At 46.7% G+C, this 24,606-nt stretch overlaps 1 protein-coding gene across 3 annotated transcripts in view; it reads right to left on the reverse strand.

Annotated features, from left to right (window-relative positions):
* Nucleotides 1–14,980: 14,980 nt before the first annotated feature.
* Nucleotides 14,981–24,606, reverse strand: part of LOC140187968 (small conductance calcium-activated potassium channel protein 2-like) — a 119,295-nt gene continuing 109,669 nt past the window's right edge. For all 3 annotated transcript variants that reach the window (XM_072243831.1, XM_072243832.1, XM_072243833.1), the window contains 2 exons: nt 17,267–17,336; nt 14,981–16,345 (listed from right to left, as the gene is read on the reverse strand). In XM_072243831.1, coding sequence (XP_072099932.1) covers nt 16,061–16,345; nt 17,267–17,336 — 355 coding nt within the window. In that variant the 3' untranslated portion in view covers nt 14,981–16,060. The remainder of the gene's footprint in view (nt 16,346–17,266; nt 17,337–24,606) is intronic.

A 24,606-nucleotide genomic window follows, 5' to 3' on the forward strand; every position in this document is an offset into this window, starting at 1 on the left:
ACCGCTTTCCAAATGTGCTGTTATCACATCTTTGATAACTGACTCTAGCATTTTCCCCACTACCAATGTCAGGCTAACTGGTCTATAGTTCCCCGGTTTCTCTCTCCCTCCTTTTTTAAAAAGCAAGGTTACATTAGCCACCCTCCAATCCTCAGGAACTAATCCAGAATCTAAAGAGTTTTGAAAAATTATCACTAATGCATCCACTATTTCTTGGGCTACTTCCTTAAGCACTCTGGGATACAGACCACCTGGCCCTGGGGATTTATCTGCCTTTAATCCCTTCAATTTACCTAACGCCACTTCCCTACTAACATATATTTCCCTCAGTTCCTCCATCTCACTGGACCCTCGGTCCCCTACTATTTCCGGAAGATTATTTATGTCCTCCGTAGCGAAGACAGAACCAAAGTAGTTATTCAATTGGTCTGCCATGTCCTTGTTCCCCATGATCAATTCACCTGTTTCTGACTGTAAGGGACCTACATTAGTCTTAACCAATCTTTTTCTTTTCACATATCTATAAAAGCTTTTACAGTCAGTTTTTATGTTCCCTGCCAGCTTTCTCTCATAATCTTTTTTCCCTTTTCTAATTAAGCCCTTTGTCCTCTTCTGCTGGACTCTGAATTTCTCCCAGTCCTCAGGTGTGCTGCTTTTTCTGGCTAATTTGTATGTTATGAGAGCATGAGGTTCTTATCTTCATTAACATGAGGACATCAGAAATAGTAACAGTAGGAGGCCAGTCTGCTCCTCTGACCTGTAATCTGTCAATCACAGACGTCTGGGCAGTTACTTGACTTGTTCCACCCAGTTCTCCACTGCCGGATGACCATCCTGCCTACTTCCAAATCTGAAACTGATGCTGCACATGCCTCTGCACATCTGTTGCTGAAACCCAGCCTAGCCCCTCTCATTCTGCCCTTTGCCTATGTTCGTGGGCCCATTATTAATCCCCTGCATGAGTTTAAAGCCCTTCTTGGTTTTTAAAAAAAAAATCTATGCACTCAGCTGCCAAGGCCCCACAGTCCGGATCTCCCTCCATAATCATTTTCCCCTTCACCACCTCTCTCTTCCCTATTCAGGTTCTCTTTGGAACCCAAATCTTTGATCAAATATTGGATCACCAGTAGTAATACTTCTTTTAATTACTTGGCATCAATGATTGATTTGATACTTAGGTGAGAGGTAGAAAGTTTAAAGCAGTTGTGCAAGTTTTTAAAGAGTACGGTAGGTGCCAGGGATGAAGATGGAAGCAGACGTGGTTGTGGCATTTAACAGTCATTTAGACAGACACATGACCTTGCAGGAAAGTGCAGAGAGGCAGGTGGGTTTGGTTTAACTTGGCATCATGGCTAGTATGGACATTGTGGGCCGAAAGGCCTCTCCTGTGCTTTACTGTTCTTTGATTTATGCTCTGTGAAGCTTTGATTATGTCCGTGTTAAAGGAGCTATATGAATGTAAATTGCTGCCGATACTCAGAATCAGAATCAGGCTTAATATCCCCAGTGTGCACCGTGAAATTTGTTTCTTGTGGGGTAGCGGTGCATATATATTTAATAGTTAGATTAAATAAATAGTGCAAAAAAAAAGGAGTTCATGGGTTCAATACCCATTCAGAGATCTGGTGGCGGAGGGGGAGCAGCTGCTCCTGAATTGTTGAGAGTGTGTCTTCATGCTCCTGTACCTCCTCCCTGATGGCAGCAATGCGAAGAGGGCATAACTGTTGTTATAGCTTTGGCCAGACCTTTATAGGTGGCTCAGTAATGCTATTACTGTGTCAGTGACCCAGATTCGATTCGGCCACTGTCTGTATGTTCTCGCCGTGACCTCGTGAGTTTTCTCTGGGTGCTCCAGTTTGCTTCCACATTCTGAAGACGTACGGGGTTAGTGGGTTAATTGGCTACATGAGTGTAATTGGGCGGCATGGGCTCGTTAGGTTGGATGGGCCTGCCACCATACCGTATCTCTAAATAAATAATAAATAAAGCTGGTTCATTTCTCAGGGGCTGGGATCCCAAGGCTGAAAGGGTTAATTTGAGGAGTCTGCATGCATTCCCTTCAGCAAAGTGGACCGTGGCCTTTTCTTAGCTGGCGATGTGTGAATGGCCTCAAACCTTTGAGGTTTGGGCCCCGGTCTTCTGACGGCGATGCTCAGCAGAGCCAAGGGAACCTACCGGAATGTTAAGTTTTTTGGTCTGAGCATGAAGAAACAAGGTTGATCACCCTAACAGGAATGCCAAACAAGAGAGAATCTGCACAGCAACACACATAAAGTGCTGGAGGAACTCAGGCCAGCAGCATCAATGGAAAAAAGTCAGTCCTACTGGAGGGTTTCAGCCCGAAACGTCGACTCTGCTTTGTTCCACAGACACTGTCTGGCCCGCTGAGTTCCTCCAGCACTTTGTGTGTGTCACCCTAATAGGAAAACTGTTGGAGTTTCTTTCATTATGTGTGATGAACAAACATATATCACGAAGCTGGTAGGACTATTTAAACCACTCAGCTAGGTGCACTATTTCTGAATCTTCCTCACCCCTCCTTATCACCCTCCCCAATGCCTACTCCTATAAACCTTACCCTCATCTCACTCACTGCCCTATCTCACACAAATACAGCTGAAGGACTGTGAGTACTGACTGTCAGAGCAGGAAAAGGCAAAGAAATTGGACCCTCTGGGGGAGCAAACTTATATTTCGTCTGGGTAGCCTCCAACCTGATGGCATGAACATTGACTTCTCTAATTTACGCTAATGCCCCACCTCCCCCTCGTACCCCATCCGTTATTTATTTATATACACACATTCTTTCTCTCTCTCTCCTTTTTCTCCATCTGTCCCTCTCACTATACACCTTGCCCATCCTCTGGGTTTTTTCATCCCTCCACCTTTTTCTTTCTCCCTAGGCCTCCTGTCTCATGATCCTCTCGTATCCCTTTTGCAAATCAACTGTCCAGCTCTTGGCTCCATCCCTCCCGCTCCTGTCTTCTCCTATCATTTTGGATCTCCCCCTCCCCCTCCCACTTTCAAATCTCTTACTAGCTCTTCTTTCAGTTAGTCCTGACGAAGGGTCTCGGCCCGAAACGTCGACTGTACCTCTTCCTAGAGATGCTGCCTGGCCTGCTGCGTTTACCAGCAACCTTGATGTGTGTTAACTGGTAGAGAGTGAGAGATGACTGTTCCCCAACCCTTTTTTACCGCTTTGTCTTCCTCGAGGGACAGAGACGGGGAATTAAAGACAGGAAGGCAATGCAATTTAGCGCACATCTGTTGCAAATGGCTTTTGAATAGCTCCCATTAATCTCCCGTCCCCCTGAGCAAGCAGGCTGCTCGAGAAATCTCCAGCTTGCCGAGACACAGCAAACCACCTCAGGTTAATAAAGTGAGGTATTGTGGATGGGTGAGGGGTGATGTCAGGGGAGGAGAGAGAGTCTTAAAATTTGTGTACCCTAATGTTTAACCAGTTAGCAGTCAGATATTGAATAAACACCTTTTTAATTTTTAAAATCCCATCAGTGCCTCAAATATCATACCAGAATTCAATCACTACACCTCCAGTGGCTTTGCCTTCAGCTGCCAAGGCCCCACACTCTGGAACTCACCCCCTACCCAATCTTTCCCCTTCTCACCACTTCTCCTCTATTAAAACTTACCTTTTCAACCAAATGTGGGGTCACTAGTCCTAATATCTCCTTTAATTATTTAGCATCAATGTCTTATTGGATAATTCGCCAGTGAAGCACTGGCCCTGTCAAACAGTTTCGGCCTGGACACAATTGATGGGGCACATTCAAGAGAGGGAGAGAGAGAGGGAAGGAGGGAGAGAGGGGAGGGAGGTAGAAGTGGAGAGAAAGACAGAAAGAGGAGAGAGGAAGGATAGAGTGAAAGAGGAGAGAGAGTGGGAGAGGGAGAGAGAAAGAGGAGAGAAGGAGAGAATGGAGAGAGAGGAGAGAGAGACAAAGGAAGGGAAGGAGGGGAAAGGTAAAGGTGGAGAGAAAGAGACAGAGAAAGGAGGAGAGAGAAAAAAAGAGAGGGAGATAGAGGGAAAGAGAGGAGAGAGAGAAGGAGAGCAGAAGAAGGGGATAAGGGGAGGGGGAGGTGTGAGAGGGAGAGGGGAGGGAGGGACAGAGAGAGAGGGTGAGCATCTTCAATTACTCCAAAAGACTGAGGTTTGGTAAAATACTGAAAGGCTTTTATTCGCTGTACAATACGACCTCCACAGTGAGTGTCTGCCCCTGGACTGAGGGGGAGGGGCAAGGCGAACACCTTTATACAGGACTCTGTGGGAGGAGCCACAGGGGCAGTCAGCAGAGGAGTGTGTCCAGACAGGTAACCGAGTTACAACATATATACATGGTTTACCACATTCACCCCTCCTTTTTTTTAAAAAGAGTCCCACAGGGTGAAGTGACTGACAATATTTACAAGAAGTATATTTACAGGTTAAGTCTATCAGGCGGTCGAGTCCGTCGCTGTGATCTACGTAGCACCAGCGGTGATTGCACCGGCGATGGCGGTTGTGCTGGCTCCGGCCTGACTTCAGGTGCCAGCACGTTAGGCGTCGGTAATCCCTCGTGCGTGTGCGTTGCGCCCGGTATGGGAGTGTCATGTGGTGTCTGTGTAGGGTTTGGGGTGCACGGTGTCTCATAGGTACATACATTGGTGGGTACGGGGTCAATAGTCACCACGGATTGTTCAGGGTAGGGGCCCGGAGCTCCTGCGGGCGCCAGGTCGTGGATGGAGACCGTGTCCTCCCGCCCATCAGGTAAAACCACGTAGGCATACTGGGGGTTCGCATGAAGTAAGTGAACTCTCTCGACCATCCGTTAGTGTTTATTGCTCCTCGCATGTTTCCGAAGTAGCAGTGGCCCCGGGGACGTCAGCCAAGTTGGTAGGGTGGTTCCAGTGGTCGATTTTCTGGGAAACGAAAAGAGCCGCTCATGAGGAGTGGCATTGGTGGCTGTGCATAACAGAGAGCGGATGGAGTGGAGTGCCTCGGGAAGGACCTCCTGCCAGCGAGAGACTGGCAGTCCCTTTGACCTGAGGGCTAAGAGTGTGGCCTTCCACACCGCGGCATTCTCCTTCTCCACCTGTCCATTCCCCCGGGGATTATAGCTCGTGGTCCTACTAGTTGCAATACCCTAGCCAGCAGGTATTGGCACAGCTCGTCACTCATAAACGAGGACCCTCTGTCACTGTGGATATAGCATGGGTATCCGAACAGAGTGAAGAGCTTGCGCAGGGCTTTTATAACTGACGTGGTAGTGCTGTCAGGGCAGGGGATGGCGAAGGGGAACCGTGAGTACTTGTCAGTTACGTTAAGAAAGTACACATTGCGGTCGGTGGAGGGAAGGGGGCCCTTAAAGTCAACACTCAGTCGCTCAAAGGGGCGGGTGGCCTTGATGAGTGGTGCCTTTTCGGGTCGGTAGAAGTGCGGTTTGCACTCTGTGCAGACTTGGCAGTCCCTGGTCATCGTCCTGATCTCCTCAAGGGAGTAAGGCAGGTTCCGGGCTTTCACAAAGTGGAAAAGCTGGGTGACCCCCGGGTGGCAAAGGTCTACATGTAGGGCATATAGCCGGTCAATCTGCGCGCTGGCGCACGTTCCCCGGAATAGGGCATCGGAGGGCTCGTTGAGCTTCCCAGGCCTGTACATGATGTCATAGTTGTAGGTGGAGAGTTCGATTCTCCACCTCAGAATTTTATCATTTTTGATTTTGCTCCGCTGCTGATTATTAAACATGAATGCAACTGAGCGCTGGTCAGTTAGCAGGGTGAACCTTTTGCCGGCAAGATAGTGCCTCCAGTGCCTTATAGCTTCCGCTATGGCCTGGGCCTCTTTCTCTACCGCAGAGTGCCGAATTTCAGGGCCTTGAAGGGTACGGGAGAAGAACGCCACTGGTCTCCCTGCCTGGTTGAGGGTAGCAGCCAGCGCAAAGTCGGAGGCGTCACTCTCTACTTGGAAGGGAATGGCCTCATCCACTGCATGCATTGCTGCTTTGGCAATGTCCCCTTTTATGCGGTTGAAGGCCGCGTGGGCCTCGGCAGAGAGGGGGAATGTGGTGGACTTGACCAGGGGGCAGGCCTTGTCTGCATAGTTAGAGACCCATTGGGCGTAATATGAAAAGAAGCCCAGGCACCTTTTGAGGGCTCTGAGGGTATTGGGAAGAGGGAGTTCCAACAAGGGGCGCATACGGTCGGGGTCAGGGCCAATGACTCCATTCTCCACGACACACCCAAGGATAGCAAGTCGGGTGGTCCCAAATACACACTTGTCCTTGTTATAGGTGAAGTTGAAAGATTTGGCCGCTTGGAGAAATTTTTGGAGGTTGTTGTCGTGATCCTGCTGGTCGTGACCGCAGATGGTGATGTTATCCGGATATGGGAACGTGGCCTTCAGTTGGCACTGGTCCATCATCCGGTCCATTGCCCTCTGGAAGACAGATACACCATTCGTGACACCAAAGGGGACGCGCAGGAATTGATAAAGCCTGCCGTCCGCCTCGAAGGCAGTGTAAGGGCGGTCCTCCCGGCGGATGGGGAGCTGATGGTAAGCGGATTTTAGGTCTATGGTCGAGTACACCTTGTACTGTGCTATCTGATTGACCATATCCGCGATGCGGGGTAGAGGGTACGCATCGAGCTGCGTGAACCTATTGATGGTCTGGCTATAGTCCATGACCATCCTATTCTTCTCCCCGTTCCGAACAACCACCACCTGCGCCCTCCAAGGACTTGTGCTTGCCTCAATGACCCCCTCCCTGAGCAGCCGCTGCACCTCCGACTTAATGAAAGCTCGGTCCCCCGCGCTGTACCTCCTGCTTTTAGTTGCCACGGGTTTACAGTCGGGGGTCAGGTTGGCGAACAGCGGTGGGGGAGGGATCCTGAGGGTGGAGAGGCCGCAAGTGGTGTCGGTAGTGTGGCAGTTGGCATGGTGTTGGGTGGGATGCGCGGGTCGGTGTGTGTGTGTGGTCAGTAGCGGGGTACGTGACATATCTCTACAAAACGGGATTTATGACAGTAATTGGCGGGAGGGGCCCATCATACTTCATTATCACGCTTTTCAGGTGGCTCTGGAAGTCCAACCCCAACAGCACAGGGGCACACAGTTGAGGCAAGACCAGTAACTTAAAGTCCCGATATTCTGTGCCCTGCACCACTAGTGTCGCTACACAACCCCCCCGGATGTCTGGTGTATGCGACCTGGAGGCCATGGTGACCCTCCGACTTACCGGCCGTATCATGAGTCCACAATGCTGCACCGTGGCCGGCTGGATAAAACTCTCCGTGCTGCCTGTGTCAAACAGGCAGCTTATCCTGTGCCCCTCCACCAGGATGTCCATCATTGACCTTGCGAGCTGGTGGGGAGCGTTTTGGTCGAGGGTCACGGAAGCCAGGGAGGGATCGCTGTCTTGATCCGGCGCGGTGGGGTGCCCCGTGAGCACCAGTTGGTTGTAGGCGGTGGGAGGTGGCGCCGACCAAGATGGCCGCCCCCATGTCTCGCACGTGGTGGCGGCGTGTAGGGAAGATGGCGGCCCCCATGTCTCGCACGTGGTGGCAGTGTGCAGGGAAGATGGCGGCCCCCATGTCTCGCACGTGGTGGCAGTGTGCAGGGAAGATGGCGACCCCCACGTCTCGCACGCGGCTCTGCTCGATCCCGCTCGCGGTTTTGACTTACAGACCTTGGCGAAGTGGCCCTTCTTTCCGCAGCTGGAGCAGGTAGCTTGTTGGGCTGCGCAGCGTTTCCGGGGGTGCTTCTCCAGTCCGCAGAAGTAGCACTTCGCGGACTCACGACTGGCTGCAGCCGAGGTCGATTCGCCGGCGGGTTGCAGGGTCTGCGGCGCCCACGAGGTCATCGGGGGATCGCGTGCCTGGAGAGCCTCAGAGTTATGCAGAGCGGCCTCCAACGTATCAGCCAGCTCGATCGCCAAACTTAGGGTAAGATCGGCTTTTTCCAGCAGCCGCTGGCGCATCTACACTGACCTGGTCCCCGTGACGAAGGCGTCTCTCACTAGGAGTTCTGCATGCTGCGCCGCCGTCAGCTCCTGGCAATTGCAGGCCCGCACGAGCGTCCGTAGGGCCCGGACAAACTCAGCACTCGATTCCCCGGACCGTTGTTGCCGTGTCACTAAGCGATGCCGAGCATAGACGCTGTTTATCGGCCGCAGGTATTGTCTTTTGAGTGCGTTCATCGCGCCGTCGTAGTTCGGCTGGTCTCTGATCAGCGAATAGACCCGTGGACTGACCCTGGAGAATAGAACTCTGTACTTCGCTACGGGGTCGGTCACTTTAATCTCCTCTAGATACGCTTCGAAGCAGGCCAGCCGGAGTTCGAAAGCGTTTCCAGCTTCAGGTGTTTGCGGATTGAGATCTAATTTTTCTGGTCTCAGGGCCTGTTCCATGTTTTAAAAGGTATAGCGAATAAAATTGAAGCACCTTCAATTACTCCAAAAGACTGAGGTTTGGTAAAATACTGAAAGGCTTTTATTCGCTGTACAATACGACCTCCACAGTGAGTGTCTGCCCCCGGACTGAGGGGGAGGGGCAAGGCGAACACCTTTATACAGGACTCTGTGGGAGGAGTCAGCAGAGGTATGTGTCCAGACAGGTAACCGAGTTACAACATATATACATGGTTTACCACAGAGGGAGAGGGTGAGAGGGGGGGAGAGAGAGAGAGAGAGAGGGAATGAGGGAGAGAGGTAGAAGTGGAGAGAAAGACAGAAAGGGGAGAGAGGAAGGAGAGAGCGAAAGAGGAGAGAGAGTGGGAGAGGGAGAGAGAAAGGGGGGAGAGGGAGAGAGAGAGAATAGAGAGAGAGAGGAGAGAGAGACACAAAGGAAGTGGAGAAGGGGAAAGGTAAAGGTGGAGAGAAAGAGATAGAGAAAGGGGAGAGAGAGAAAAGAGGGGGAGAGAAAGAAGGAGATAGAGGGAAAGAGAGGAGAGAGGATAAGGGGAGGGGAAGTGTGAGAGGGAGAGGGGAGGGAGGGACAGAGAGAGGGTGAGAGGGGGAGAAAGGGGAGGGGGAGAGAATGAGGGGAAGACTAAGAGATGGAGAGAGAGGGAAAGAGAGGGAGGGGAGAAAGGGGAGGGGGATGGACAGAGGAGGGTGGGGGAGTGGAGGAGGAGGGGAGAGGGAGGGAGATATATATATATATAGAGAGAGTGTTTTTTATGGTGCTGAGGGGGGGAAGGAAGGAAGGCCATTTTACAGTCATATTGACAAGGACACCTTTCACTCAGATGACTTATGTAAAGATGCCTCACACTGTGACAAATCCATTTGAATACACTAATACAAGAACTGTGGCAATTACCTTTGCCCTTTCCCTTCTTTTCTCAGCCACAATCATGTCTCCTCTCTCTCTGTGTGGGGATGTCAATGCAGGTCACACAACTCAGGATTCCCTTCCCTATACGTCTTTCTTTGGGCTGGAGTGGGTTGCACAGGTTCCCAGGATGCACTGCACAGAAAACTTGGTCAGCTCCATCACAAGCACCAGCCTCCCCAGCATCCAGGACGTCTTCGAGGAGTGATGCCTCAAAAAGGTGGTATCCATCATTAAGGAGCCCCATCACCCAGGACATGCCCTCTTCTCATTGCTACCATCAGGGAGTTGGTACAGAAGCCTGAAGACACACACTCAATGACTCAGGAACAGCTTTTTCCCCTCTACCATCAGATTTCTGAATGGACATTGAACCCATGAACACTACGTCACTACTTTTTTCCCCTCTTTTTGCAGTACTAATTTACCTTTACCGATCCTTGGGTGCCACTGGGAGGGGTGGTCTTCATCTGGGCTGGGCAAAGATGGCCAATTACATACCTAGGCAACAGATGGTCAGGATGCCCATCCTTCCAAACTATTTGCCCATCTACTGAGGGAAGGTTTGTGCCAATGTTCCTCAGTATTGTGTTGTATATAGGAGCCTGAATTTTATTTTGAGTTGAGTTAATGTGACCTGTTACAAATCACGATATTGTCTTTTGCCTGCAGGACACGGTCTCATGGCCTGGCATTTTCTTCCTTTCACTGCATGATACATGACGGACGCTCCCATAAACAGCACCGATAAGGCTGCAGGTTCCCCTTGGTGTGAAATCGATGCTGCTGCAGGGAGCTGCATCTGTGTCATGTACTTGGGGCTGGCTCTCGTGATAATGTGAGTAACCCCAGCTTGATGCTAGCTGGAGCAGGCGGATGGCTGTTCATAGTTTTTATTCGAGACCTGAACACAAAACCCACAGGCTAGTACGTTGTCAATGGAGGGCTGGTCTGTGAAATGTAGCATCAAACCTCGGCAATGGCTGTTCTCTCGGGTGGCAGGAAGGCAGAGAGAACAGGGAGTTATTCCCACTATCATAGCTGATACTCATGTCTCACTTAACACTTCAAAGAAATCTCTAGGAAGATATAACAGGGAGAAAATATTGCTGCTGCCTCTCACCCTCCATATCCTGGTAACCTCCCATAATCTTTTGAAATCTCTGCACTCCTGATTTTGTTTTTTTGGTAGCTGTATCTTCAGCTGCTGGGGCTCAAAACTGTGGAATTCCCTCCATGATCTCTCCCTAATCTCTCAATATGCTGGGATTCCCTCCCTAATCTCTCAAAGCTCTGGAATTCCTTTGCCAATCTCTCTGGAATTCCCTCCCTTATCACTCCGTTTCTCCCTCGTCCTTTAACATAGTCTGCGAAACCCGGCTCCTCAGCCAACATCAATACTCTGTGACCTGGCACTGAATTCTTTTAACACTCCCATCTTGGACGTCACACTCTGTTTTAGGTGTTATACAGGGACGAACTCTTGCTGGCAACTAAATCGATGCTCAGGTAGCGTGGGGAAATTTAGCGGGTGGGGGTCCAGTGAAAAGAACATTCATAGAAGGGACAGAAAGGAGGAAAAGAGCGAGAGAGGTCAGATGATAAACCTTCTCTTGTTTCTCAACAGCATTGAGATACGCCTTTCGGCCCGTTGAATCCATGCCAGCCATCAAACATCCGTGTGCACTAATACTAATTTTTAAAGAAATTTAATCTCCATACTTTCCCATAATTGACTCCCCGTTTCCCACAGACTCTACCTCTCAATTATATTGGCCAATTAAACCCCGGCGTCACTGGGATCTGTGAGAAAACTGGAGCTCCCAGAGGGAACCCCATACAGTCACAGAGAGAGTGTGCAAGCTCCACACAGACAGAACCTGAGGTCAGGACTAAATCCAGCTGACTGCAGGTGAAGCAGCAAATCTACTGTCTGTTCCTTTGCATGAATGGAGACAAGCAACAGACTTTCTTTAAAATTAACCATAGACAAACAAATACACAGACCATTTATTATTGTCAATTTAAATTGCAGACCTCCCGGGAGTTACTCTTCCTGCTGAAATGGTGGGATTACTTACGAACAGGAACAGCCACAGGCCCAAAGGATCCCATGTAACATTGAGGAAAATCGGTAAAAAAACGTGTTCTTTTATTTCGAACATTGTTAAAACTCAGGAAAACAAGCAAAGGATTTAAAAAATGTACATTCAATGATAAACTCACAATTATTTACACAGTTCATGGTCACAAGCTCCAGAGGGCCCAGTGACAGTTATCCCCCCGAGCAATCAATAATTACAAGTTCATTACGGTGGCTTTTCTTTGCTTACCTGCCACTCTGACCGCGGGACGTAACATTGTTTGGAAGATTTTGCATTTGGATGGCATTTTTCAGGGGACCGTCAATGTGGTCCTTCTTTTAACTATTCATTCTCGGGATGGGTGCATCACTGTCAAGGTAATCATTTATTGCACGACTGGTTTGCTGGGCCTCTTCAGAGGGCAAATAAGGGGTAACTGTGTGGGGTGGAGTCAGCAGGATAGGAGGGCAGATTTCTTGAGGGCCCTGGTGAACCCAGTGGGTTATAATTAGGAAAATCCTACCTGCCTTTATGGAGACCAGCTTTCTATTTGCTGGGTTCCTTCAAGTGGGGAATTCAAATTTCCAAACTGATGAATTTACTTGTTCTGGATTATCAGACCAACAAAATAAGACCTTCCTCTTGTTATAATTAGCAATGAGGGCCATGGTACAGTTTAAAACAACAACCCTGCCACAAATTCCATCGTCTACCAATACCTCCATTCCTCTCCACAGCCTCTTTGTCTACTAGAACCAGATTCTTAACAAAATAGAGGCAGAAGAGACTGCAACTGCTGGAATTTGAATCAAAAACACAAGATGGTGGAGGAACTCAATGAGTCAGGCAGCACCCATGGAGAGAAATGGACGGTTAATGTTTTGGGTTGACACACTTCATCTGGACTGCCCTTCATCCAAATGCAGGGCCTCGAGCTGAAATATCGCCTGACAATTTCCCTCCTCAGAGGCTGCCTGGCCCATTGAGATCCTCTTGCATGTTGTTTTTTTTTGCTGCAGATTCTTGACAACCTTGGCCTCAAGAAATAAACAGCTGACCTCGTATCATCTCCGTCACTGTGGCTGCGTGCTTCCACCCTACACTGCCGCCCGACTGTGCTCCTGCCTCAGCTTGTCAGTTGGCAAAGCCTTTGCAACTCGTAGCCTGGACTCAGTTTTCAATGGCCTTACACTAGTCCATTCGACAACACATCCAGAATTGCTTCATCCGGGCAGACTGGACTATTTCATCACACTCCTGACCAGATGCCTTCCACCTACGTCCCAAAATCCTGTAGCCAAAGTCCTAACTTGTTCTGTCCTGATCAAAAGTCACCATCAAAAATGTCAGCCCTGTATCTCCCTCCATACCTGGCCTGCTGAGTATCTATTTATTTTGCCTTTCTTTCAGCACCTTAAGTACCCATTTGTCATGTTCTCCCCACCCCTGTACTCACACCTTGTCCTTGTCTGCCAACATCTGCTTTTCAATCCTGTAGTCAAACCCTCTTCCATCCTCCAAAATGACAAGCATGTCAACTCCCAGTTTCCACCTGTCCACCAGTGGCACTCATTTCTTCAGATGCCAAGGCTCCAAGCTCCGGAATTCCTGTCCTGAACATTTCCTTTCGTTCTTTAAACCTCTCCTTAAAATCTAACGCTGTGTCCAAGCTTTTGGTCACCTGTCTTAAGCTGTGACTCAATATCGAATGCTGCTTGAAAAAGCATCACGGGATACCTTGCAATACTATGTAAATGAAGGTGGCAGTTATGAAGTGATTGTGGCTTCCTGTTTACTTTCACTGAAGGGAATGAGGGCTAAAAGTTTACTCTTTGCACGATGATATCATTGACCTGATCCAAATGATCTCACTAATGTGATGACATACGTGTCTCTAGGTACAGATTCTTTCTGGGAACATTGTGTGGGAGTTTTCCTCCTTAAATTAAGTTTAAGCTTTAAAATTAAATAAGACACAGTTATTAAGAAAGAAATTGATTTGGTAAAACCTCTCAAAGGAAGTCACTATCATTAGGTTTTGGTCTTTTCTAATATACACATTGTCGGGTAAGGCAGTAAACACACTGAGCCAGTTAGTCAGACATTTGGGACTTTATTGAGCATTGATATTTTATTGGAGGTGACCTCTGACCCCAGCTGCAGGCCAATTTGAGTTTTCATTGGTCACAATGGACTGATTGACAGCAGGGCCAAAATACCTTCATGCCAGTATCAATGGAGGCTGCAGCACCGACCAGAGTAGGAGGTTGGGGGTTGGGGGAGGGGGGCAAATAGGAATAGGAAGAGAAGCTGGTGTGACAGGGGAAAGGGATCTTGGGGTGGTGAGGAAGGAGGAGGAATAAAGTCTGATATAGGATGGAGAGGAGGAAAAGGGAGGAAAAGGGAGGTAAAGGGTGGGAGGCTGAGGTGTTGGGTAGTTAAAGTGGTCCCAGTGATAGGGGAAGGATAGTGAGATTGAATTGAATGGAAGAGGAGCAGCTGATGATTTGGTAGAACAAAGAGGGAAAGGTGTAGAAACAATCGGCAAAGCTTTCATTTCCTCACTTTGTGTGGGCAGGCAGCCATTTCATTGGGTTGACTGAGGAGTTCTGAGGTTTGGATAGGGAAAGGCTGATGACCATTGCTACAGGGGAAGAATTGGCTGTTCTCACAGTAAAGTGAGTCCCAAACGGATGCTTGCTTCCTTTTTTCTTCTTTTGTCACTGATATTTAGAGCTTGCTACAGAAAAAATGAATCAATGTTCCATAGCCCTTGGACCCAAGGAAATCCCATGTCGGGTTTTCTTTTAACAAATAGATTCCAGTACTACTCTAACACCCATTTCTTTTTCTGGCATCCTCCCAGACCTTTTGGGCACAGCCTCCTGAGTTGGGATAAACCACTGTTAGTGTTGACATTATTATTCCTGCTCCCAGGAGATGACCAACACACATCTACACTTCTAAAACTGTTCCACTTTCTGATCATTGACTTTACCAAACTCTTGGTTAGCCTCCAATCCCAGCATGAGAGTACAGAACTGTCTGAGAGTTTGCTGTTGCTGTTATGACCTCAGTGTTTTCCATTCCTTTGGTCTTGAAGTATATCAAACAAGGGGCAAAGTCCAGCAGCACTTAACAATAAGTATTGGTACTTACCAAACAATTACGTGAACTCCAGACTGTGTCTATTGACTAGGTTATTGCCCTGTTTCTCCTTTCTCAAGACCATAGTGAGGGAAATCAGTCATTGAAAATTGGAAAGCCAGAAGGAACCAGTCTCTGATGTAAAATCAATGGATATGATAGAAAGTCACGACACTGCTGAAGAGAATTTTCACACTATATACTAAATCTGAGCAAGCCCTTGCTAACTCTCCAAATAGTCTAACTTAGTATAATTTCTAAGTACAAGCTGATCCTGTTCATCCATCACCTCTAATAGCACCTCAATTTGAAAATCTTCAACCTTGCTTTCAAATACGTGCAAAGTCTCCCTTTGCTTCTATCTTCATGGCCACTTCCAGTCTGCATACACCCTATGCCCCCATGGAGTCTTGTGCTCCTCCTGATCATCCCTCTCACCCTAGTGACCGTGAGCTCTGGAACTTCCACCCAAAATCTCTTGGTTCAGTTCATCTCCTCTTTGATCAAGCTACCGGTCACTGGTCTAGATATCTCTCCTTATGTAAAGACAATGTAAAGATTGTTTTTGAATGCCCCAGTGAAGCACCTTTGTGTATATTGTTATGTTAAAGCTGTTATATAAATGGAAGTTCCTGTCAGTGTTGTAACTCCAGTATAGACTGGCTCTTTGGGCTTGGCCTGAGAGATATCATATCCTTTCGCTATCCAGCAGCCACTGGCACTCAGCCAATGATTGAGAGAAAGAGCCTTGGCTAATCTTTAGGGGCTGCTGAGATCCACACACAGGTCCTTCTTCAGCTAAGGTCCTTCTGAACTCAATCTGCAGATCGAAGATGCACTGCACTGGCTCAGCTCTGCTCAGGAATAGAGATTTACCCATTCTCTACTACAGAAATCCAATGACAGGATGCAGGAACTACAGTCCACAAAGCAAAGCTGTCCTGACACAACACTGAACTCACAAACTAACTGCCCATGCCACAATCACCACCAAAATTAAGTACTTCCTAAAGCCTATCGAGCCCTATAAATAGGATAGATTCCGGAAGGGAAACCTGGATCTTGCCAGAGCAATGCTATCTTCCAACAGTCCATGTCGAAACGATCCCAATTATTCACAGTCAAGGGTCCTCAAAGTGAAGGTCTTGCACAAGGCTGGTCGATGGCACTGGGATGAACAGCACAGGAAAACCTTGCTGATAGATTATATTGCTTGTCGCTGGAGAGACAAAACTGCTTTGTGTGTTGGTGAGTAGGAGAGGGAAGGAAAGGTCAGAGAGGAGGAAGAGGGGTCTTAAGGGAGATGGCTTCAACCTATATACTGGCCCAAACCCCTTGGCACAAGCCTTGGGAGCTGCTTTACCCTTTTAAATATTAATGGTAATCCGCAGCATCACTCTGGTGTCCTAAAACCAAACTTATAAATAGAGATGGCTTTATAGATAAAAGCTAACATTGGAAGCCACACAATGGCCAAGTGAGATCAGATCATTTACTTCTGAGAGCTCCTAGCTGCTGTCAGAAGATGTATGTGGTGCTGTCGATGGCGATCGGCGCCGCCGCGTGGGCGTCCACGACCTCTCCGAGCTATAAGTGATGGGTTTGAACCTGTGCGAGTGAGTCTCAAAGAAGTCTCGCTGCTGCTGGCCGATGGCCTGGGTGATCAGTCCGGGCAAAGCCTGCAGGCTGGCAGTCAGCGAGTCCAGTTTGGTCTCCAGCGTGACAATCCGTTTCTCCAAGTCTTCATTCTTCTCCTGCAGCTCCGACAGGATGTCGTACATCACGTTCTGTGTCTATCAGGAGAGCAGGAAAGGAACACAGGTCAGGAGAGCGTCACCAGAGGAAGGGACAGTCTTCCTTGCAAAAACATCAAACGAAAACAAAAGACAAATCTCAGGGTTGAATACTGCATACATACTTTGAGAATAACCGTACTTTGAATCTTGAATGTGTCAGTGCTTCCAGAAATACCTGATTTAGAAGGAATTCTGCCCCCTGACGTTCTCCCCTTTTGTGATTTCCCCTGCCATACGTCAGAGTTGCTACTATCCTTGTCTGGCTGTGTGTACTGCTGGCAAGACAGTTCTGGCCCAGGAATTAAAACAGAAGATGCTGGGAGCACTCAGCCAAAAGTCTTAACAAAGTGTTTCAATGTTAACCCTGTATTTCCACAAATGTTGCCTGATTTGCTGAGTGCTTTTCAGCATTTTCTGATTTTATTTCAAATTTCTGGGATCTATGTTTAAAAAATAACTTGAGCTTGTTAACCTAAAGTGGTGGTGGCGGTGAGCTGCCATTTTGTCGAACCCAATATTTGGTAGGTGGTTTCAGTGGGACATGAGGAGCCGATAATGTTGGTTTAAGACTGAAGTCACTCACAGATGCAGAGTGGATATGGTCAGCAGGTTAGTCTATCAGATACACTGCAAACATCCGTGATTCCTCGTTGTAGCATCAAGTCTATGTCTGTACAGGCTAAACTGTGTAAGGACATCAGATCTCCTTCCCAAAAGGACATCAATGAAGTAGATATGTTTTAGTGCCAATATGGTCAGGATTACTGGGTCTACTTTTTATTGCAGGTTTACTCAATTGCTAGAATTTTAAAAGTTCCAACTGCCATGTTGGTATTGGGATTCAAATTCAAGATGGTAATCCTAATGCCAGTAGACCTCTCTTGCCAGAAATGTTGTACACGTCGCTGCTTTACCAACCTTGGCTAGATCCACCAGTGTGTTCGCTTGGTCATTTAACTTCCTCTGCTCCATCTTAACACCTCTCAATCTGTGTGGGAAACAGAGCATTAATTTTAAGCTGAATAGTTCTGACTACACCATGCAGAAATGAAGACAAGGCTCAGGCACTGCAGCATTTGTCCCTGAAGCAATCAGCCAAAGCCTGCTTTGTGATGTCGTACCCAAGTTCGTGCCTGATTGACTGATTAACTCTTTCCATGCTTCGTGCTCGATGCTAACAAGAGTTGGAGACTATCCACACTGAGCACAAGAGATCACCGGGGAGAAAAGGTTATGGAGGTAGTGAGAGGCCTGTTGGAGAAAGCCAAATTGGGCCTGAGGGAGATTTATTGGACAATAACAGATTATACCAGCAGACTCTACCTATGTTCATGATTGTCCCCAATCCCACCACCAACATAAGCAGCTCATCGCAGATAGGCAACCACGACTGCAGGGCCATTACAACGGACAGGATAGGCTGTTCAACCCAGCAGATCAGTGCTGTATTCAAGCCTCCTCTTCCCTCTTGTTCTCCTCTCTACTTCAGGATGTAATCTCCAACTCCTTACTCATTGCCATCCCTTTTATTTTTTTTCCAAACTTTGAAATCATTTCAAACTTTGTGTTCAGTCTTTTGGGTTTTCAGGAACATCAGCAACATTCTGACAGGGTAGAGCGGGGCCTCTGAACAAACAGGTCAGGCCAGGGATGGTGAGGTCAGACACACAGGCCACATGGGAACTACAGTCGCATATAACACTGACACTCACACACACACTCACACACACACACACACACACACACACACACACACTTGTAACCATTGCACCCCAGTTTAACATGCAAAAGGAAATATAATATAATAAAATCAAACACAACTTACTTCTGGCCTCTGCATTGAGTTAGCAAAACAGAAAAAAAAAGGACAAAAATCACATCACAGAATTAATAAGACAAGACATGGGGTAAAGGAACAGTGAACAAGCGGCAACAGTACTCCTCCTCTCACATGAAGCTTTTCCATTGGGTACTTCTGAACCTCGAATCTTCAGGTAACTTTGTATGGAGTGGGGTAGGGTGGACAGGCATGAGGAGATGACCAGATACCAGACTGGAACTTGCACTGGGCACCTTGGCATGATTACTCTGCCAGTCGCAAGCAGATGGAAGTCTTTAGAGAGTTACTGATCCTTTGGAGATCCAATGGACTTCAAATTCAAAGCGGAGGCATTTGGTAAGTGGAAAAGGCGCTAGAGCTCTGGGCTATTGATCTAAGTCTGTATCCCATCAAGGCAGCTGGAATTTATGGTTATGTAATTAAACAAATAAATTAAATTTTAAAAACACTAGTCATGAACCTATCAGATTGTTATAAAAACCTATCTGATTCAGGGTAGGAAACCAACACCCTTGTCTGGTCTAGGCTTCATGTACCTCCAGACTCAGCAATATAGTTAATTTTTAGCTGCCTTCTCAAATCAAGGGTAATTAGGGAAATGCATAAATGCTGGCATTGCCAGCGATATCCATATTCTGAGAGAATGAGTAAATGAGAAGAGGCTTGACACCCTCCTTTTCCCTCAGTCTCATTCAGAGTTACCATGGTGTATCTAATATAGGCACCCATTCCCCGAGTGGGATACTAGGTGCTGTACACAGTAATTAACTCTGTTTTGTGGGTGGCATCAGGAGCCACGGAATTGAGGGAGTTGGGTCCCATCCTGGCGGAACCTGACCTTTAACCCTTTCTTTACTCTGTCAGAACCAGCCAAGGTCACTGGCTGACTTAGACTGTGGTGCCTCTATGTGCACTCTAGCTAGTGCATCAAAGGTCCAGTCAACCATATCCCCATAAATTCATGCAGGAACTCTACAGCTATCATGGAATTTATCACTGATGATCATAACACAGTGGGAGGCCAACCAGCCCATTGTGTCAATGCTAGCTCTTTCAAAGGGCTATCTAATTAGTTCCTCTGCTTGCTTTCCCAGGAGACATCCACTTTCCTCCTTTCAACTTATCCAGTTCCCTTTTGTGTTTCCCGGTGACAGCATCAGCGGAGGGAATTTCAGGCTAAAATCCGTCATCAAAACTCCTTTTGGAAATTGCTGTTGAACCAGTTTCATACAGAGCACTGCAGGTTACCATTCCACTTAAAAAACATTCTCCATGCCATTTGTTTCATTGCCAGTGACAACAGCCTCTACTTACAGATCTCTCTACAGCTGGAAACCGTTTTTCCTTGCCTTGTCTACCAAAGCTGTTTATGTTTTCCAAATGCTCAGGAAAAAAAAAACGTTGACTGCTCCATTTTTCCCCTCATATTCCTGTATTCTTCAAGTTAACCTCTTCTTTACCCTCTGCAAGAGCTTCCAAAATTTGACACAACATCCCTTCTAAGACTGTATGGGTTTTATGAAAGATTTGCAGAACCTCTTACTTCATTCTGTATATTCCACAAATGCACTGCCTCTCACTTCCTCACACTGAACTCCATTTGCCTCTCTACAGCTAACCTGATGGTCTACAGCTTTCTTTCTCTTGTCAATTGCAGGCTGATTTTTATGTCGGCTGCAGGTGTCTTCATGGTGGCTCTAGTTGAGATCTCTTCAATGTTCTGGGACACCAATCCCATGGGCACTGCCTCTGCTGCCTTTCAGGTCACACAAGTCAGGGTAAGCTGTGGCTCGGCATGTAGCACTATTTCCTTGAATTCAGAAGTTTGTACATTCAAATCTCAAACGAGATGAGCATAGAAGTCTAGCTGGCATTGCTGTACCCGGAGAAAGCTGCTAATTCAAAGGGATCATGCTTTAAAACAAAGTCCTTTGCCATTAATTCAATGAGGGCCTGAACACAGTAGCATAGTAGTTAGCATAACGCTACTACCTCGCCCGCGTTTGGAGGGTAGGTTTTCAATTCCTGCTAATGCCTGTAACAGGACACAGGAGCCTCAGGACAAACACCACCAGCTTCAGGAACAGTTACGGGGCACTCATTCCTCTCGGCTCCTAACCATGTGCAATGACAGCGCAAAGATTCGGCAAGATAATGTGAAGCTTCTCACTGAGAACAAAGCTTTAAAGCACCAGCTTACTGTCCTCAAAGAAACTGAAGAACTGTGTAGTCTCAAGTGCTCCCATTCTGCACCTGCACTTGGTCAGAAGTCAAACAGTTTCCCAACTTCTGGTCACTCCACCACAGCTTCAGCAGAGCGAGGTAATTCACGCAGTTGGCCTTTTGGCTGCCATTTGGACTTTCCTTGGGATTTTTACTTCACAAAGTACTTCAGAGTATTCCATAGGCCTAAAGGAAATGGGGGGGGGGGTGTGGTTCAGATCTGAAATAAATTTGTCCCAGGGATGAATGGCACAATTACAGCACAACTTCTTAATTTTCATATCAGGATTCGGATTTTACAAGTGAGTTAAATCATTTGTGAACTTTAATTCTCTTTCCTGTCTTCATGTTTTGTCAACCAGCAAGGTGACGATACACTTAGCTGTGTGGAATGAGCTTCCAGCAGAAGTGGTTGAGGCAGGTTCGATGTTGTCATTTAAAGTTAAATTGGATAGCTATATGGACAGGAAAGGAATGGTGGGTTATGGGCTGAGTGCAGGTCGGTGGGACTAGGTGAGATGGCCCGCTTCCGTGCTGTAATTGTTCTATGGTTTATTACCCCTCAACCATGAGGATCCTGAGGCAGAGGGGATAACTTCACTTGCCCCATCACTGAACTGTTCACACAACCTATGGGCTCACTTTCAAAGACTTTCCATCCCATGTTCTCAATATTTACTGCTTATTTATTTATTATTATTTGCTTTCTTCTTTTATTTGCACAGTTTGTTGTCTTTTGCATAGAGGTTGTCTGCACTGTCGGTGTGGTCTTTCACTGATTCTATTACGGTTATTGGATTTATTGAGTATGCCCACAAGAAAATGAATCTCGAGGTTGTATATGGTGACATTTATGTAATTTGTACATTCATCCCCGTGACTGCGTGGGTTTCCTCCAGGTGCTCTGGTTTCCTCCCACAAGACATACGGGTTAGGGTTAGTAGGTTGTGAGCATTCTACGTTGGTGCCAGAAGCATGGAGGCTCTAGAGGGCTGCCCCCAGCACATCAAAAACAACGTCACAAATGATGCACTTCACAGTACGTTTCGATGTATGTGTGACAAGTAAAGCTAATCTTTATATTATCTCTTTATCTTTAACTTCAGGCCAAGATCCAGTTCTCGATCAATATCGTTAAAACAGAGTACCTGGTCATTACCATGTTTATGGGAGCTTGCTTTGCAGAAAATGCATACCATTTCCTTTGTTACTGTGCATAGTTAAAAGAGGTATGTCAAATTTATTGTAATAAAACTTAGATAACCTCCTTGATATTTTGTAACTCTCCATAATCTCTATTTCTACAAGGTCTTTCGTACAGTACATATGCTTCTGTAACCTCGTAACTGCAGTTCATAAAGCCCTCGATATGTCATGTAATATTGGGGCTGGAGGACATGTACAGATAGGGAAATCCAAGACGATCTTAACCCCTTTTCCTCAAAGTCCCCCTTTATCCTCCCCTTTTCCAAGATCCGACATCCGACTCCCCCAACGTCTCCATGACAGCCTCACCTTAGCAGCACAAACACATTCCAACAGATCAGTGTGAACACCATTAATGCTGCTTGCCCACTATATCTTTCTTGTTGCCAATTTGTGGGCTGGGAGTTTGGCGTTTGATGTTGTTTCTCCATGTGGGCGATGTGTTAGTTTTTGTGCGTGGGAGGGGTTGCGGGGGGGTGTTTGGGTTTGCGAGATTTGTTTCTTTTTTTTTGTGCAGGAGTGGGATTGATGTTTTTTCTTTCAGCTACTTCTATGGTTTTCTGTATTTTATGGCTATCTGGAAAAGACAAATCCCAGAGTTTGTATTCTGCATACACTTTGATAATGAAAATGAACTTATGAACATTTGAGCAAATGGAAAAGAAACAGAAGGTCAGGTTTTAGCCTCCCTTAATTTGTGATGGTGTTTTCTTAATGCAGGGGTGTCCCAATTTCACAATTTGATTTGGCATTGGGTTTAAGCACAGCATACACTTAATGTGTCAAAGCTGGTGAAATTCAATTTGCTGGCTAGCATCTGTGGCCAAATCCACAGAAGACTCTTTACTAGTGAAAGTAAATGCCTCTTATTGTAGTTCACTGACCACATCCTGGATACAGGAGCCTGATGGGTGCACATTAAACTTATTATCAGAAAGCAAAGTAGAAAAATACGCCCGAAGGCCTACTTCGACAATAATTTTTAAAGTATTTTCATCAGTAAAACACTGAGCCAGCAGTAAATCTTAATCATGGAGAATAGACATTTTGCTCGTTTTGCATTAGGGATGCTGTAGACAATTTTCAACGCACACAAAACGTTGCAGGCCAGGCAGCATCTATGGAGAGGAAAAAACGGAGGATGTTTATGGCCGAGATCCTTCATCGGGACATGAAAGCAAGGGGGAAGAAGCCAGAATAAGAAAGTGAGGGGGTGGGGAAGGAGTACAAGCTGGCAGATGATAGGTGAAGCCAGGTGAGGTGAAGCTGGGAGGTGATTGATGGACAAAGCAAAGGGCTGAAGAAAAAGGAATCTGATAGGACAGGAGAGTGGACCTTAGAAGAAAGGGAAGGGGTAGGGGCACCAGAGGGTCCCCTGCCCCCATCTTGTTATTCCGGCTTCTTCCCCCTTCCTTTCCAGTTTAATGAAAGGTCTCGGCCCAAAATATCGATTATCTGTACCTCTCCATAGATGCTGACTGGTCTGCTGAGCTTCTCCAGCATTCTGTGGATGTGTTGCTCTGGATTTCCAGCATCTGCAAAATATCTTGTGTTTATGAATAGTTTTCACAGTACAAACACTGGCTACCGAGCAATCCCATTGGTCTGCTGGATGCTTTCTGAAACCAAGTGACTCCACTTGATTTCCTCAATGTCTTTCCACTAATTTCTTCAAAAAGAACTGAAGATTGTACATTATTTACAAAGCATCAGTAATGAATCAAACTTTCCAAGACACTTAATAGGAGAGATATTGGACAAAAATTTGCATCGAGCCACATAGGGAAATACTGAGGTGGGCGAAAGAGGTGGATTTTAAAGACTACTCCAGCATTCTCTGCTTGACCTGTCCAGTTCCATGCCTTATAAAGCCAAATTCATCTAAAGCTCGGCTTCCCAAAATGCTAACACACCGGCTTCCAACTACCCATTGCCTCAGCGCTCAAGAATTTATATTGGCTCCTTGTTTTCATATCCCTTCATGACTCAATTGTCCTCATAAGTTCTAACTCCAGGACATTTCTGAGCTTCTTCAGTTCTGGCCTCTTGCACATGCCTGTATTTATTTTGTCCCCTTTCCCAATCTGATAGGACAGGAGAGTGGACCTCTAGGAGAAAGGGAAGGAGTAGGGGCACCAGAGGTTCGCCTGTCCCATCGTCTTATTCAGGCTTCTTCTGCCTTTCTTTCCAATCCTAATATAACCAGGTGTCCGTTAAATATCATTTTTTTTATTGTTAAAGTGCATATATGTATTCACCTTGGTAATGCTAGAGAAAATGGTGATGTCATTGTGCACGGGTGGTTTAGAAAGAAGAGTTGCTATGTTCTAGAGAGAACAGCATTCACGTGCTTTTCCCTCGCATGGATGCTTTAGATTTTTACAAGAAAATTAATCAGCGCTGGATTATGAGATTGGGTGGCATTCCTTATTGGCCCACGTGAGCGAGGAGAACTCATTTCAAGGTCTAGCCTATACGTGTTTGAAAGTTAAGTACATGTGTGCCAATAATTGCCACTATCGTATTGGGTTTGTATATTTTGTTTTAGTTATTTTTATGCTGCATACGTTACAAGGGCATGGTCTGAAATTCAACTGAGATTGTAACAGCAGGAACTGTGTTTTTTTAATTCATTTTGGCGTTTTTATTTCGATACTCTCTTTCTGCATTAAAACATCTAAAACAGATAAAGGAATTAAAGACCCAAAAGAGTACTTGTTGTCCTGTGTGTGTAATTTTCCCCAGTCTACAAAACTAATGAAAGGTCTCAGCACCATACTCAAAATTGACAAACCTTGGATGGCAGACTTGGGGTTTCAAGTGCTGTACCCCTTTGAGAAAACAGAAGCGGGGATGCTATACTGGTTTACAGATATGATTGAAAGACTTCCACTCCCAACTATCCTGCTGTTGAATGTACGTTCTTTGGAAAATAAAATTGAAGACCTCAGAGCAAGATTGCTGTATCGGAGGGACATCAGGGACTGCT

This window comes from Mobula birostris, chromosome 26 (assembly GCF_030028105.1).
Source record: "Mobula birostris isolate sMobBir1 chromosome 26, sMobBir1.hap1, whole genome shotgun sequence".
Lineage (NCBI taxonomy): Eukaryota > Metazoa > Chordata > Chondrichthyes > Myliobatiformes > Myliobatidae > Mobula > Mobula birostris.